Here is a 14,352-nt window from a genome sequence, read left to right as displayed (position 1 = left end):
GGCATTGCTAATAAGGAAATTGAGGAACAGTGTGGTTAAATCAATTGCCCAATATTTACCATCAACTTGCTGTATGAGCCAAGAACGGGGGGAGAAAAAAGCAAAGCAAAACACAATCCTCTGAGGCTTTTCACACCCGCTCTCCCACCCCATTCCATGTCCTAAGAAAACTCTAGCAGAAAATAACAGAAGGGCCCTTGGACTATGTTGATATTGGCAGCAAAAGCACATCCAGTTATTCAGTCTCAATAAAAGAACATTTTTCAAATCTTTCAAAGCCAGCACACTACGGCTATAATGAGTTTACCTCATTTTCATCTATGCAGCCAGAACCACTCAAGGAGGGCAGGTCTGAACTGGTCTTTGGGAAATCATGCTGGCATCAATATAAAGAAGATTTAAAAGCCCTCCAGACATCTGGTCTGACTTAATAGATCTCTTGGTGCTTTCTGGATTCTTTAAATGTTAACCAGGAGGTCACATGCTTAACCCTCTTTTCTTTCCTATAGACAGACGTCAACTATCCAAATCCAATGAGCCCAAAGTATCACAGTTACATCTAAAGTTCCATAGATCAATTACTTAATGTATTTCTGTGTGTGTGTGTATATTTATTAATTTATTCTCCATTTTCCCAGAAGTGATTTTTGGCAGCTTAAAAGGACTCAAAATATGAGGCAAAGAAGAAATTATAATCAGGATTTGAGAGACAGAGAGAGAGAGAAGAGAAAACTATGGGCCTCATTTTATCTAGTAGATATAGTCCTAGAAACAAAATGTATGTAAATCTAATAAATCCTTTTTATTTGCATTATCATTTAGAATGTGTTTTATCAGTATTCTCCTTTTTTTCGACTGGCAATGGTGTCTAATCCTTATTTGTTTCCTTACTCTAATTCCTATCTTTTCATCAAGTAATTAATAAATCAAAAAAAAAATACTTAAAAGAATTCTGGAAAATTCCTAAGGGATATTAGAACTTATCACTTTTTAATGTCATGATATCTTTAGAAATGTGAGCATTTCTGACCGAGTTTACCTGTCAAGTCCAAATTTTCCCTACCTAAGACAGCGCCCACAGGCTTCCCCACAGGGGAATCAGGTGTGCCTGCAGTTCTGTTGGCAGGGCAGGCTGGAAGGAGGAGCAGAACTGGCCTGGAGCTGGGCTGTGACGTAGGCAAAGGAGGGCTCCCTTGGGCTTTCCAGGGCCCCCTAATTCAGGGCCCACTGAGTGTTCAGGCAGCACCCAAGCACTTTCACCTACAGACCCTCTTTTATTTTGTCCCCACATGAAGACCCCATATTTTGAAAGCTTGTCATTTCTATACAAAGTGCTCTGGTGAATAGAAATTAATTTTTCAACTTCCATTTCATTTATTCCTTCATTCATGGAACAAATACCTACTGAGGGCATACTGCATGCCAGGCATTGAGCTGTCCCCTGGTAGATAAGGATGAATAGTCTGCTCTCTGCCCACGAGAAGTATAACTCTGACAGCACAACATGCAGGCGAATGGGACCCGCTCAATGTTATGCAGCCTATGCTCTGTACTAGGGCATCTGGCTGGGGCCAGTGGACACTGAAGTCCAGCCTACTTCGGCTCTGCTCACCAACCCATAATCCCCAGCTCAGGGGATTATAGTTTCTTCTGGATTTCTCCAGAAAACCAGAAGAAACCTTTGTCTAATCCAGAAGATTCATCTGGATTATTAGTTGCCCTGCACACAATGAGTTACAAGTCTGCTCTGCAGAGTCAGGAAAGGTTTTATAGAGGACACTATCTGTGCCAAGCCTTGAAGGATTTGTAGGTGTGTAGGGTTTTTCTGGATCAACAACAAGGAGAAGGATGTTCCCAGCAGACTGTCCGGAAGTGTGAGGAAGCATTGCATCATCAGGAAACCTGAGAACTACAAGTGTCTGAGTGACAGGAGCCAAGGCTGGATGTGAAGCCAGATAGGGAGGCAGGGTACACCAGAAAGTGAGGTGCGTTTGTGCAGAGCCCTTTCCCATTTATTCCACGCACTAAAGGGAGCCAGTGACTGGAGTGGAGCGTGAGATGGCACAGCTGCCATTAAACTCCATTGGGAATAGAGGAAACGGGCAGGGCGCAGGTGATGGATTCAGAGCTTGTCATCAGCATGAGAAGCCCAAAGCTACCAACCACACAGAGCGACAAATTCAACGAAAGTAATCCAGTGATTGTTCTGTTAGCCTAGACAGATTTATTAACACAAATAAAGGTATAACTTTTGTTATGATTTTTCAAAACATTCATAATTTTTTTATTATCCCAATTAATACTTTCTTAGACCATGAGATTTAGAGCAAGAATTCTCACTAAGACTAGTTCACAAATATTTGTGCAACCCATGGCGGCATAGCACCTCCACGACCCTCAAAGGCATTCAGTAAACGTGAATCGATGGCAAGGAATTCTATGACACTTACTACACCCACTACTCATGTGTCATATACCATTTAGTGGCAATGATGTTGGTTTTCCGTTCATGTAACATTACTTCCTTCTCTCTGTTTTAAAGTCCACACGGACAGAGATCAATTTATATCTCCCACAAAGTTTTGCATATAATAGATGCATAATGAGGACCTAAAGGCTTGTTAGAGGAATTAGATTTACTAATTATGCATAATATCTTATTCTAAAGTCTCATTAGGTTGCCTTAGTGAAAATGCACCTGGATCTATAAATACAGTGTGGAATGTTCCCACAGTGGGAATTCCTGCATGGGGGATAATTAACAGAAGAAACTTCCAACTATGCCTGGTAAGCAGGTCACTTCCCACCTGTGGATGCCCCCTGGGAAGAGATGAAAAGCACATACTTTTCAAATGTTACAATTTAAACCCAACAGAAGAAAATCCAGTAAGGAACAGTTTCAGAATGAGAACTCTTGGAAGCCCAAACAAAATCTAAGTACCCTGGGTAGATGGAGCACATTTCTTGAACACCTAAAGACTGTAAAATGCCATGCCACCTTTGAAAGCTAGGGATTAGGAACAATAGTCAAAATAGTTGAATTCATTGAATGATGTGTTAGGCATCATTTTGAGCACTTTGACCATGTTATCTCACTTAATTTTCAAAACAACTCTGTAATGTAATGACTAGTACCTATTCCAACTGTTCAGACAAGAGTATAAAGGTACAAAAGTGATTTTGGCATATCTTGTCTGGAGTGGTCCAGAGTCATACCTGAAACTTAAGAATTCACTAAAAATACTGAGTACCGATTACGTGCTACGACTCAGGATGAGGGGCACGGTCACTTTCAATTCAAACAAGGTCCTTGTTTTCATGGGGTTAGATCCTAGAGGGGAAGATAGATAGTCAACAAGTAAACCAATAACTAAACACAGTGACTGAACTGAAGTAAGTCCTCTAAACGAATTAAGGTAGATATAACAGGGTGACAGATACACTGCGGGCAGAAGCCTGGAGGGCCTTTCTGAGCACTGAGCTGAGTCCTTAGGGATGAGAAAGCCAGCCACTTGCAGAACCAGCAGAAAAGAGTGTGGGCAGCATGTTCCAGAGTCTTGAGGCAGAGTTAAGTTTGGCACATTTGAGGAACTGCAAGAAGGAGGCTGGTGGCTGTAGCAGGTTGGGGGAGAGGTTAGAGCGGTAGGCCAGACCAGGCCACCCACCCGGTAGTCCTTGGCGAGGAGTATGGATTTTACTCTAAGCCACTGGAGGGGAGAAGCAGGGGAGGTGATCTGGAGGTTTCAGAGGCTCACTCTGGTTGCTGAGCGCAGGATGAACTATAGGATATACGAACAGAAGCAGGCGTGCTGCGGCAGTAGCCCCGGGGAGAGGGGCTAGTGTAGTGGACTAGGGTGGTGGAAAGAGATGAGCCCGAACTAGTTTTTGGTCTTGAAGCCAAAGAGAAGGGGATAATGATTCCTTAACAGCTATAATGTCTGTCACTCACAAACACACACTTTATGATTTATACTTGTTGTGACTTGGACGACTCGACTCTGTTGACAGCAGCAATGAAAACTACTTTCATTCCATTCAGTAATTACAAATTATTTCAGTAGTAGTTTACATTAATTACTAGAGTCTTTTTTTAAGACAAAGTATGTTTTATGATCATCTTACCCACTTCCCAAAGTAAAGACCAATCCAAAAGTTATAGCATATTTAAGGATTTTTTAAATAAGGTAATACTCCTAGTTACCACTGGTATATTTTTGTTAGCACATGATGATTCAATGGTAGGATAAAGTAAAACCTTAAAATATTATTATTAGGTAGTATAAATTGAGTAAGAGCGAAAAAAGAGAAAGGGTGGAAGAGGGCCTTATATCAGAGATTAAATGATGGAGCAGACTACTGTAAGAGAGTCTTCTGCCAACTCCCTGTCAGCCAAGGCACCTCAGCTGCCCAGCAGGTGCTGGGGAATTGGGAGACCAAGGAGGGATGCCCCAAGACAAGTACAAAAAAGAGGTGGCACCAAGGGGTCCTTCCAGTGTCCATCTCTTGTTCTGAATTTTTTTTTAATTAAAGAAAGTAATACCAGCTCCTCACTTTCCCATTTCCTAACTGATAACTCACTTTGACAGTAGATAATGCTCTCTGTACTAAAGGAGGAAAAGCTGAATTATTGATGAGATTGTAAAGCAATATTTAATGACATGGAAAGATGTTCATGATTAGTGATATTTGATAAACAAAAAGCAGGTCATAAACAGTACATACACTATGAATGTATTTTATTTTTAGATGTGTGTCACATGTGTGTTATGTTTGTAGAAATGAGTGGAAGCTTGTTTAGAGATTATCACAGTAGTGGACTTTATATATATACACACATGTATATTTGTATTATACACACATATTATCATATCATATATTATATCATATACACATTATATACACATATATTATTAATTTTTAGCTTGGCATTTTTTTGTGATAATTTTGTTTATATAAGAATAAAAAGCAGAGTTTTAAAAATGAAAAAATCTGTCTAGCAATACAGGGGTAGGGGAGTAAGAGGAACAAACTATTATGTTTAAAATAAGTTACAAGGATATATTGTACAACATGGGGAATATAGCCAATATTTTATAATAACTATAAATGGAGTACAACCTTTAAAAATTGTGAACATATTGTACAGCTGTAACTTATATAACATTGTACATCAATGACAATCCAATTAAAAAAAATTTTAATGAAAAAAATGTCTCATCTTTAAAAAGTAATTTGATCTTAGTTCTATTCCACTGGAAAAGCTGTCTCCCTGAAACATTTCATAATTAACTCTTGGTTCTTATGTTTTAATTTTGGTCAGCATTTCAGTCATAACAATCTCCAGACGCAGCCATTTTCAAAAATGAATGTTTCCCCCCTTCGGCTAAAGCAACATTCCCCCATATTCGGCTAAAGCAACATTCCCCCATCATGACTGCAGCTCTCCAACTCCTCTGTCCCATCATTCTAGTTGGCAAGAACCTCCGAGATGAACACAGAACATCTATACCACCCTGGGAGAGAGGATTTGATCTGCATTTTCCTGCTGGCACGTTAGCAGCCTGTTGTTCAGAATGTTTAAGAGCAATAGCCGTAAAGTGAATTTACTGTCTCCTAAGTCCATCAGAGCACGAGGGACAGGAAATCTACAGAAAAGCAAAACACAAAGCTAACTACCAACCACGAAGCAGAGGAAGTACAGTTATGTGTTCAGGCTAGAAGCCTCCACAGAGACACCCATCTGCCTCCATCATTACTTATCATCTGGTCTCTAGTTACTTTATTACCACAAGATAGAAAAACAAGAGCCATGGATTCAACTTGTACTGGCTTCAGAGACAACCCTATATACTTTAATACACTTCTTGGCCCACACTGTGAGCAGCGCTATTCACTGCTACCGCAGTGTGGGACTAAGAAATCCAGGAAAAGAATGAGACACATTTGTTTGCTTGAGAGGTTGAAGGGCCCTGAATCATCCATGTCTAGAGAGACTGAGATGCCCTCCCTTCTGTGGGGACGGCCTGCCCCCATCCTTTATAGCCACTTCCAAGTCTCCAGGGTACAGCCTCCCATGCCTGACACGAGATGATGCCAGACCTCTTGGGGAACAATACGCTTTTTAAGTAAGAAGAACATCCATCCATTTTGTCTACAGTGTGTACAATGTCACACTTCAAATGTTAAACATCATCCACTAATAAGAAAAAGAAATACATTGGGGTTGACCAGCTTGAGACAGACCAATTCTTTAGTTCTACAACTTAAACCTAGCAGGAACTAACAGGAAAGATGGCTTCATTGTATCTGTTCTGATGGTGAGAAAAAATGGACTCAGTCATATAAAACCAACTCTTTAGACCACAGCCAATCTTACAGATCTTTTTCACACTTACGTAACAGCCCACATTTCATAAAAGGGGACGACAACATTATCAGTGAAGAAATCACTTATGATAAAACTATGTGGCTATGCGTTGAAGTTCTCCTTTTATGTTTTTCCTCCAAATGCACTTTTTTTGTGGAGCACATTTTAATAGTTTCAGCAGTATGGTGGCTCACAGAAGATTCATGATAAAAGATTTAAAAGAACAAAGAAAACATACAATCCCTAAGAACCTTCATACACAGTATCTCACTCGTCATAAATCCTCTTCGAGCATGGCACTGTTATTCTTACTCCTCAGAGATGGATCCAGGCTCTTAGGATCACATTGCTAGTGTATCACAGGGCTTAGATCTGCACTCATGCCTCCTAGCAAGGATCTATAGAGTGATGAACTGTGAAGCAGAACAGCCAAGGAGCTCCTTCCTCCTGCTGGACCTAAAAAGTTACGGTTTCTTACAGACAAGGTAAGAAAATGGTCTGCTTTCCTGATGTGCCTCATATCATCTTTATGTATGGCTATTTTATAATCTGGGTAGAACTAGGAATCTAGAACCTAGAGCCTTAGGTCATAACGAAGAAAGGAAAAAACAACAATGCCTGTTGCCCAACTGTATGTATGCAACAATACGAAGAACCCCACCATTTATGATGAGTCAGTGCGTGAACTTCCTGGGGCTCCTGGGGGAAGTAGACAAGTGAATACGGCCCGACCCCCACGATTCTTCAGCAACCTGTTGGTGCTACTTATTGCTCAACTAAACCTAATATACCACCCCTTCCCTGGCCATCTAAAGACAGAGAAACGAAGGCCCAGAAATTAAGTGATCTTCTAGGTCCCAGAGTTCGCTGGTGGCAGAGGTGGGCAAGAACCCAGGTCTTCTAACTCCCAACCCTGTGTTCTTTCCAATATGCTACAGATATTACATATATTACAGATGATGGTGACAGAAATCATAATGGCAGCCACCATCGACTGGATGATTACTCAGGGCCAGGGTCAGGAGTAAATGTTTTACATGAATGATTTCATTTAATCTTCAGAATTACTAACCTACAAGGTAAACGAGGAAACAGAGGCTCAGAACGATTAAGCAACTTCTCCAAGACCCCACTGTGTGCAAGTAATAGACCTGGGATAGAGCCCAGTCTCTCTGAAGCTAAAGTTTGTTGTTTATACCAAATTGCCTTCCTCTGCTCACCAGGTTTGGGGAAATTTTCAGTGATTAAATATGAACAGCTGATATATCTGCCTATTGTTACAGTTTATTCCATCTACTTTACAAAAGTAAGTTTTTACAAAAACAGATTTCAAGAGAAAGAACACAATTCATCTGTCCTTTTCTGCGTCTTTAATGCTAATCCTTGAGTTTCTCAGAAAGGTGAAAGGCCCTACTCAGATAGTGTAAATCTGCTTTTGAGATGCAAATGTGGTTTCAGGGGAAAAAAGTGTGATTGAGACCTAAATAAAATAAGATACTTCTTTAAACAAGGAAATTAAATCTCTTACATTTAGAACACCAGGTAAGCCAGCTAATACCTAGGTGTCTGGATGCAGTGCCTCTGTTCACAGACTGAGGTGCACCCAAGGTGACTGAGGCGCTTCAGGCCCGCCCTGAGCGTGTTCTGTTCTTTGCTCTCTCTATCTGTATTTTCAGCACTGCTTTTTTTCACATGTTGATCCTTAGAACTTTATTCTTAAGAACCAGTGTCTTGCAATTGCTAAGAAGACAGTCTTGTTAACAGGTTTCTCAAAGTCACTTGTACAGTTGTCCCTGGGTATCTAGGGGATTGGTTCCAGGATGCCCTCAGGGATACCAAGATGCCAGATGATCAAATATAAAATGGCATATTATATGCATATAATTTATGCACATCCCCTTGATACTTTAAATAATCTCTAGATTGCTTGAAATACCTAATACAATGTAAATGCTATGTAAATAGTTGCCTTCACATAGCAAATTCAAGATTTGCTTTTTGGAACTCTGCAAATTTTTTTAAAAGATATTTTTGATCTGCAATTGATTGAATCTGTGGTTGGTTGAATCCATGGATAACAGAGGGCTGACTGTACTAAGAAACTCAGGATAACATCACAGGGAAACTAACATCACTTGGACAGATTTAACCTCCGCAGATTGCAATTTCATTAGTAAAAGGAGAGGCAATCTGAAATCCTTTTTACCTCAAAAATTCAATATATTACTGCTGACTGGATAAAGGAGTTCTGAAACCAATTCTTCCTCTTTTGTTCATTTTTTCCCTCCTTTTCTTTTGCTTCAGCTCCAGTTTGCTTCATTCCCCCCAAACACTTTTTTTTACCCACAAATACTGCTTTACTAGTCTCTTACATTTATCAGTAGAAGCAGAAAAGCAAATTTTTCCGCTCCAAGGAAATATATCATCTTATTCCGAATCAGAGTACGATGCAGAGAGCATTCACATGGAGTTAGGGCATGTATGACAGAGAGTGAAGTAGTACAGAGCACATTTACATGATTTAATATTCCCTAGAAACCACAATGGTCATTTTTAGTGAAGGGATTCTAAATAGTTACCAATGATAAACTTAAAACCAGAGCTTCTGGAAACATAAACACAGCCACAGTCGTAAGAAGCCACAAGTATGATGACCAACGTTGCTTTTCCTATTGCTAACAAATGCTTTGGTTCTGCTGCATTTTGTATTTTAAGATATGTATGTATGTATATACACTATTGATACTCTGCATAAAATAGATAACTGATGAGAACCTACTCTATAGCACAGGGAACGCTACTCAAGGCTCTGTGGTGACCTACATGGGAAAGAAATCCAAATAAGAGGGGATATATGTATATTCATATGTATATGAATAGCTGATTCATTTTGCTGTACAGTACAAACTAACACAATATTGTAAAGAAAATATATTCCAATACAAATAAAAAAAAAAAGATATGTATGTATGTATGTATGTATGTATTTCGAGTATGGCCAGGAAGATCTTTTTTTTTCCTTCATTTAAAAAGGTAATCAGAGATAAATTTATTTAAAAAGTTTTCTCCACTCTCCCAAACTTTCAACATAAAAACAGTAATAAATCAATATATACATAAGCTAAAGGTCCCCCACAGAACACTGTAGTGACAGTAAAGAAATATTTTCTACTTTACCTGGGAAGAGCGGTGATTTTCCCCCATTTCTCCACACAGAATCTTCTTGGGCCATTACTCCCTCGGAGAGAAGCAAATCCTTCATAGGGAATGCTGGATGTGCCTGTAACAAACTATCAACCCAAGAAAACAGAAGGGGAAGATGAAGCTGAGAGACCAGCCTCCAGGAAAGGCTGGCATCTTTCATGTGCAGAGGTCCTGGGGAAGGGCAGTGTGCTGCTCACTGATGGAAAAGCTCAAAAAGAAAACTTTACAGACACAGAATAACTATAACATGAGAATTCTGACAAAGAGCTGGAGAATACCAAGGAAGGACAGTGCATTATAAAGAGAAAGGGGATGTGGAGGGATTGTAGAAGATACAGCATCCTGTACAGCTGACCAGCTTAGAAGCTTAAACCATGTATACTTCCCATTAGAGGTTAATAAAGTGGGTGTATCAATGAATATAAGTCTACTTAGCATCAGTCCCTGATTAACTTGAGGTGAATGAAAAGCAAAAAGAAGTTCTAGTCCTGCAAATTTGAGACCCAGATCTGTGACCCAAAGGAGCCAAGATCAAGCCTACTTGCAAGGCTTTGCCTGAGCAACCAAAAGGCTTCCTCATGTCTGATATTTCTTTAGCTGCAACCAACCAGCAATTGCCCTGTATAACTATCAACACCACAAGAAAATGATGAGTTGGTTTTCCCAGTATTCCTAAACTTCAATATTATCTCAAATTTGTGGAACATTAGATGGAAGAAAAGAAAGAACTCTTTAATCAAGGAACTGGGTCACTTCTTAAGGGACTGAAGATTATCTCTTTCAGTTGCCAGGGATGCTGGTCTCTGCAGAGTATCCGGGGACCTCTTGCTGAAGGGATCAAACTGCCCTGAAGGCAGATGTCTTTCCTGGGATTCTCGGATGGGAGTTGGTACTTCCTCACAACTTTAATGACATGCTTGGACTAGGCTGGGGATGTTCTGCATACTGGTGGAACCACAGAAGAGTCTGAAAACAGTGTATTCCAAATATGCAGATAAACATGGGACGTAGGGATGTATTTTTTGAATGCACTTAGCAGTTATTAAAAACATGCAATTCCAACAATAACTATATTAATGCATTAGAAAGATCAACTAACGGCATCTTACCTGTAACAACCTCAGTCGTTGTTCATTGTTGAATCTTTCCACTGCAGCCCAGAACCACCGAATTACAATATGATTGTCATGATATCCTATCAAACCAATCAGGAAAGCCTGTATTACTTTGAGTTTCCTATCTTAAGTCACCATGACATGGCACCTCGACAAAAGACCCCCAGACATTAATCATTGTCTTGGATTCATTACAGGTTATTTATAATTTAAGACCAAGGAATAACACTGTAAATGTGATCACATGAGTGTCAAAAGTCAAACAAAACACTAAATGTAACCAAGAAATCTCTGTTTCCATTTAGTGGTCACTAAATGAAACTAGCGGAGAGAAGAACAACAAATGAGTTATTTTAACCATATCATTTCTGAAAAACATAATTGCTGTTACTGGAAATGCTTAACCCTTTTGGTCATTCATTTAAGAAATAATTTTCTAGTACCACTATGCCAAGCACTGTACTAAGTCTGGGGGTACAATGGCAAAGAAAAGAGACCCTCACAGGGCTTCTGGTAAAGAAGAGAGACATAAATCGAATAATCATAAAAATAAATATGTAATTGCAAACTATTTTAAAACTACATGTAGTGTTCATATTTTAAAGTCAAATTACTTTTATTAATAAAAAGGGAAAATAATTTTATCACTTTAATTCAACTAATAAACCCCAAATAATCATCAACTTAAATGTTACTTTTATTCCATACTTTTAGCAGAATTTAATAAAATGTCAAAAGTATCATCCCAGAAGTGGATTAAGGCAGTAGCTATGGATTGTAAAACCTACAACGGAGAAAAATTAAGTTCAGAGAGATTGACAAGGATTAAGGTGCAGTTAGTGATTCAAACCAATTAACTGACATTCAATGTGCAGAGAGCTACTCTAATTCTGAGTCAGTAGCAGTAAGGCCTAATAGAAGGTGGGTAGAAACCATTTTCATTCAAATTTTTCCCCACATGTTTCAGTGGTTGTAGGATTTGGGGAGAATCCTGCCTTACTGTGTACCATTTGATCAATGATGCCGTTTGAGAAGAAAGGGACCCAAGTGAAGGGTAACTACAACTAGATTACACGGAGATGCATAGGCTCCCTGTCCTGCCTTTGGCAAAGAGTAGCTGTTTGGTGCTGAGCAAATAGTTTTCTCATCTATAAAATAAGTGCATTGGCTCTTTATAGCTTTAAAGTTGTCTGACCCTTTGAATCGGCCCTTTTAAGCCTCTTCTTTGCTGTCTGTGCCAAATCGTTTGGAAAAGGAGGAGGAGTGAAAGCCTCTCATCCTATTCTCTATAAACAGCTGCGCCGTGAACATATGGCAAATGGCAGCAGAGCCGCCCCTTCACTCAGTGCCAACTAGCTGGGTTACCAAGCTTGGCAGCTGGGCTTCTCGCCCTTTTCCTGCCCCTCCCCCAGCCCTCTCCTCCCAAGGATTTCATTTGATAAGACTGACAATAACCATAGAAATAGGTGCTCGATTAGTCACGCACAGTGAATAAAAGTCTATACTGTGTAAATACAAAACTGGCTGACTTGATAAATGGCATTGCTCTTAGAATCTTCTGGGGGTTGGGGGTGGAGAGGGAAGGAATGAGCTAATAGTAGTTATGGTAAGTTTTGCAGCATGTTGGAGAAATTGTGTTCTAGTTAGTGAAAAGAGTTTAGTTAACAAAGTTATAGTAGCCAAGGTCATATCTGGATTATACATGGGACCAATTGGAAAAGAGTTATGACAGCAACTGGACTTCAGAAATAGCAGCAATGGACACTGCAGTTTAATACTGCCTTTCAGAGAAAATGGACGGGCAAGGCTAGCCCAGGTCAACAGTGATGGGCTGAAAGAGCCAAGCAGAGGCCAAAACAAAAGCAACTGAGACAATGCTGAGGTATTTTTTTACTCCAAACTTTTTAGATTTTTTTTTTTACATCTCTGTTTCAATTTACAGATAACTGGAGAACTGCTCAGCTCTCATTTTAGTCTGCTAAGTGATTAATTCAGTGACTTAAAGTTTGTATTCTTCACTCTCCAAGTGCAGAACCATTGCTAACCTCTTACATTCTGAGTTTAAAAACCAAAACCAAAACCAACCGTCATTTGTCATGACTCTCAGAAGACTTTATAACACTACAATAAATGTCAGAAAATGTATTCTTTCTTTGTTTAAAAGTATTGGATAAAACTTTAACTCTGGGTTAGCATCAGGTCCCTTACCAAGTGTATCAAATTTCAATGGCTTCGATGCCAACTACTAATTGAAAATGTGTATTGATCTACAGAAATGCCAATCCTAAAGCTTCCCCTTTGGTGACGTGTGCAGCTTTTAACTAATCTTACAGCAGTTTCCTTTTCAGTTGAACTTACTGCTTGAATTTTAGAAGGGCTTGTTCAAGAAACTTGAAATCTGAGAACCCTATCTTATTCCATTCGTGTGTTTCATTGTGAATTACAACTGGCAGGTAGTTCAAGTGAAATGTAGAAAGACTACCTTTGCTCATTAAGAAGCTCAGAGGGTGTGCCTCTTCAAGTTTGAGGATGAAGGCAGAATAGGTGGAGTTTGACCAGCTGGATAAGAGCTCCCTGATGCTTCACTAACACCACCATAAAGCAATTAATTCGTGTTCCTATGGTCACATTTCTTCACCAACAATTTAGAGTTATGACATCCTTAGACGGTGTGTAAACAGTCCTCCTTCCAGTTGACACATGAGGTAGCTAGGGAAAGAAGGGCATGTACCCTGCCCAAGGTCTCAAAGGAGACTGCACCAGACCTATGGTCAGAGGGCAAGTGCCTCTGCCTGCCCTGCATCCAGGCCCGTGTGCCAAACCACTCACCGCCCTTTAACCTGAAACTTAAAATCCAGCCATCTGTAAGTCAAATTTCACCTCCTCTATATTCTGTGTTGTTTCTCCAATCACTTAGGTCTATTTCAGCTGTGCCTGCGATGACCAATTCTAGTTCTCTTGCATCGAAAACAGATACCAGCCTGGCATCCACCACCTGTGGAATAGAAAGAATACAGAAAGTGGCTTAAAAACCTGGTGAAGCCTCAGCTGTGATTAAGCCTCATCAGAAAAGGACGGCACCGCGAGTGTTGGGAATACTATGGATGTATTCTGTGGAGGCACTTTAAAAGCTGTAAAGCTCTCTACAGATATATTTTAGTGCAAGGCTGATGAGATTTTCAACAGAATTTTTGTTTTAGAATTGGTCACTGATTAATCCAGTTGTTTTTTGTTTTGTTTTCTTTTCTCTTTTGGAGAAGATCTAGTGCTCCAGTCACTTTCATAGTTCATTTTTATTTTAGCTATGGCTTTTCACAGAAGTCATATGCAATGCTTGTAACAACTCATTCTGACCCTCAGATACAATCGTTTCACGTATCACACATGAGATCTGATTACCCATATCTAAGCATGAGTAAGATGCATGACTTGAATGTTATTAGTGGTCATTAAATCATCAAATGCTATTTGAATGCAGGTCACTTTACTCAATGATTTCTTGTAACAGGGCAATAAGCTTTTTTGTGTTCTTGAAACACATAGGAAAAAATATTGAAGTGTTTGAATTGAAATAGCAACAGTAAATACAGCAAAAGAGAAATGAGAATATTGCATGCATGTGAGGTAGAGGGAGATGGACCAAGGCATCGCTGACATCAGACTGTG

General features: G+C 39.6%; 1 protein-coding gene across 5 annotated transcripts in view; it reads right to left on the bottom strand.

Moving 5' to 3' along the window:
- HECW2 (HECT, C2 and WW domain containing E3 ubiquitin protein ligase 2) overlaps positions 1 to 14,352 on the bottom strand; it is a 387,653-nt gene that overhangs the window by 13,873 nt on the left and 359,428 nt on the right. For all 5 annotated transcript variants that reach the window (XM_057746089.1, XM_057746091.1, XM_057746090.1 and 2 more), the window contains 3 exons: positions 13,567 to 13,681; positions 10,681 to 10,766; positions 9,545 to 9,657 (listed from right to left, as the gene is read on the bottom strand). In XM_057746089.1, the coding sequence (XP_057602072.1) occupies positions 9,545 to 9,657; positions 10,681 to 10,766; positions 13,567 to 13,681 (314 nt within the window). The remainder of the gene's footprint in view (positions 1 to 9,544; positions 9,658 to 10,680; positions 10,767 to 13,566; positions 13,682 to 14,352) is intronic.

This window comes from Hippopotamus amphibius, chromosome 8, assembly GCF_030028045.1.
Source record: "Hippopotamus amphibius kiboko isolate mHipAmp2 chromosome 8, mHipAmp2.hap2, whole genome shotgun sequence".
NCBI classification, from domain to species: domain Eukaryota; kingdom Metazoa; phylum Chordata; class Mammalia; order Artiodactyla; family Hippopotamidae; genus Hippopotamus; species Hippopotamus amphibius.
This window is presented reverse-complemented; position numbering and strand designations above follow the sequence as displayed.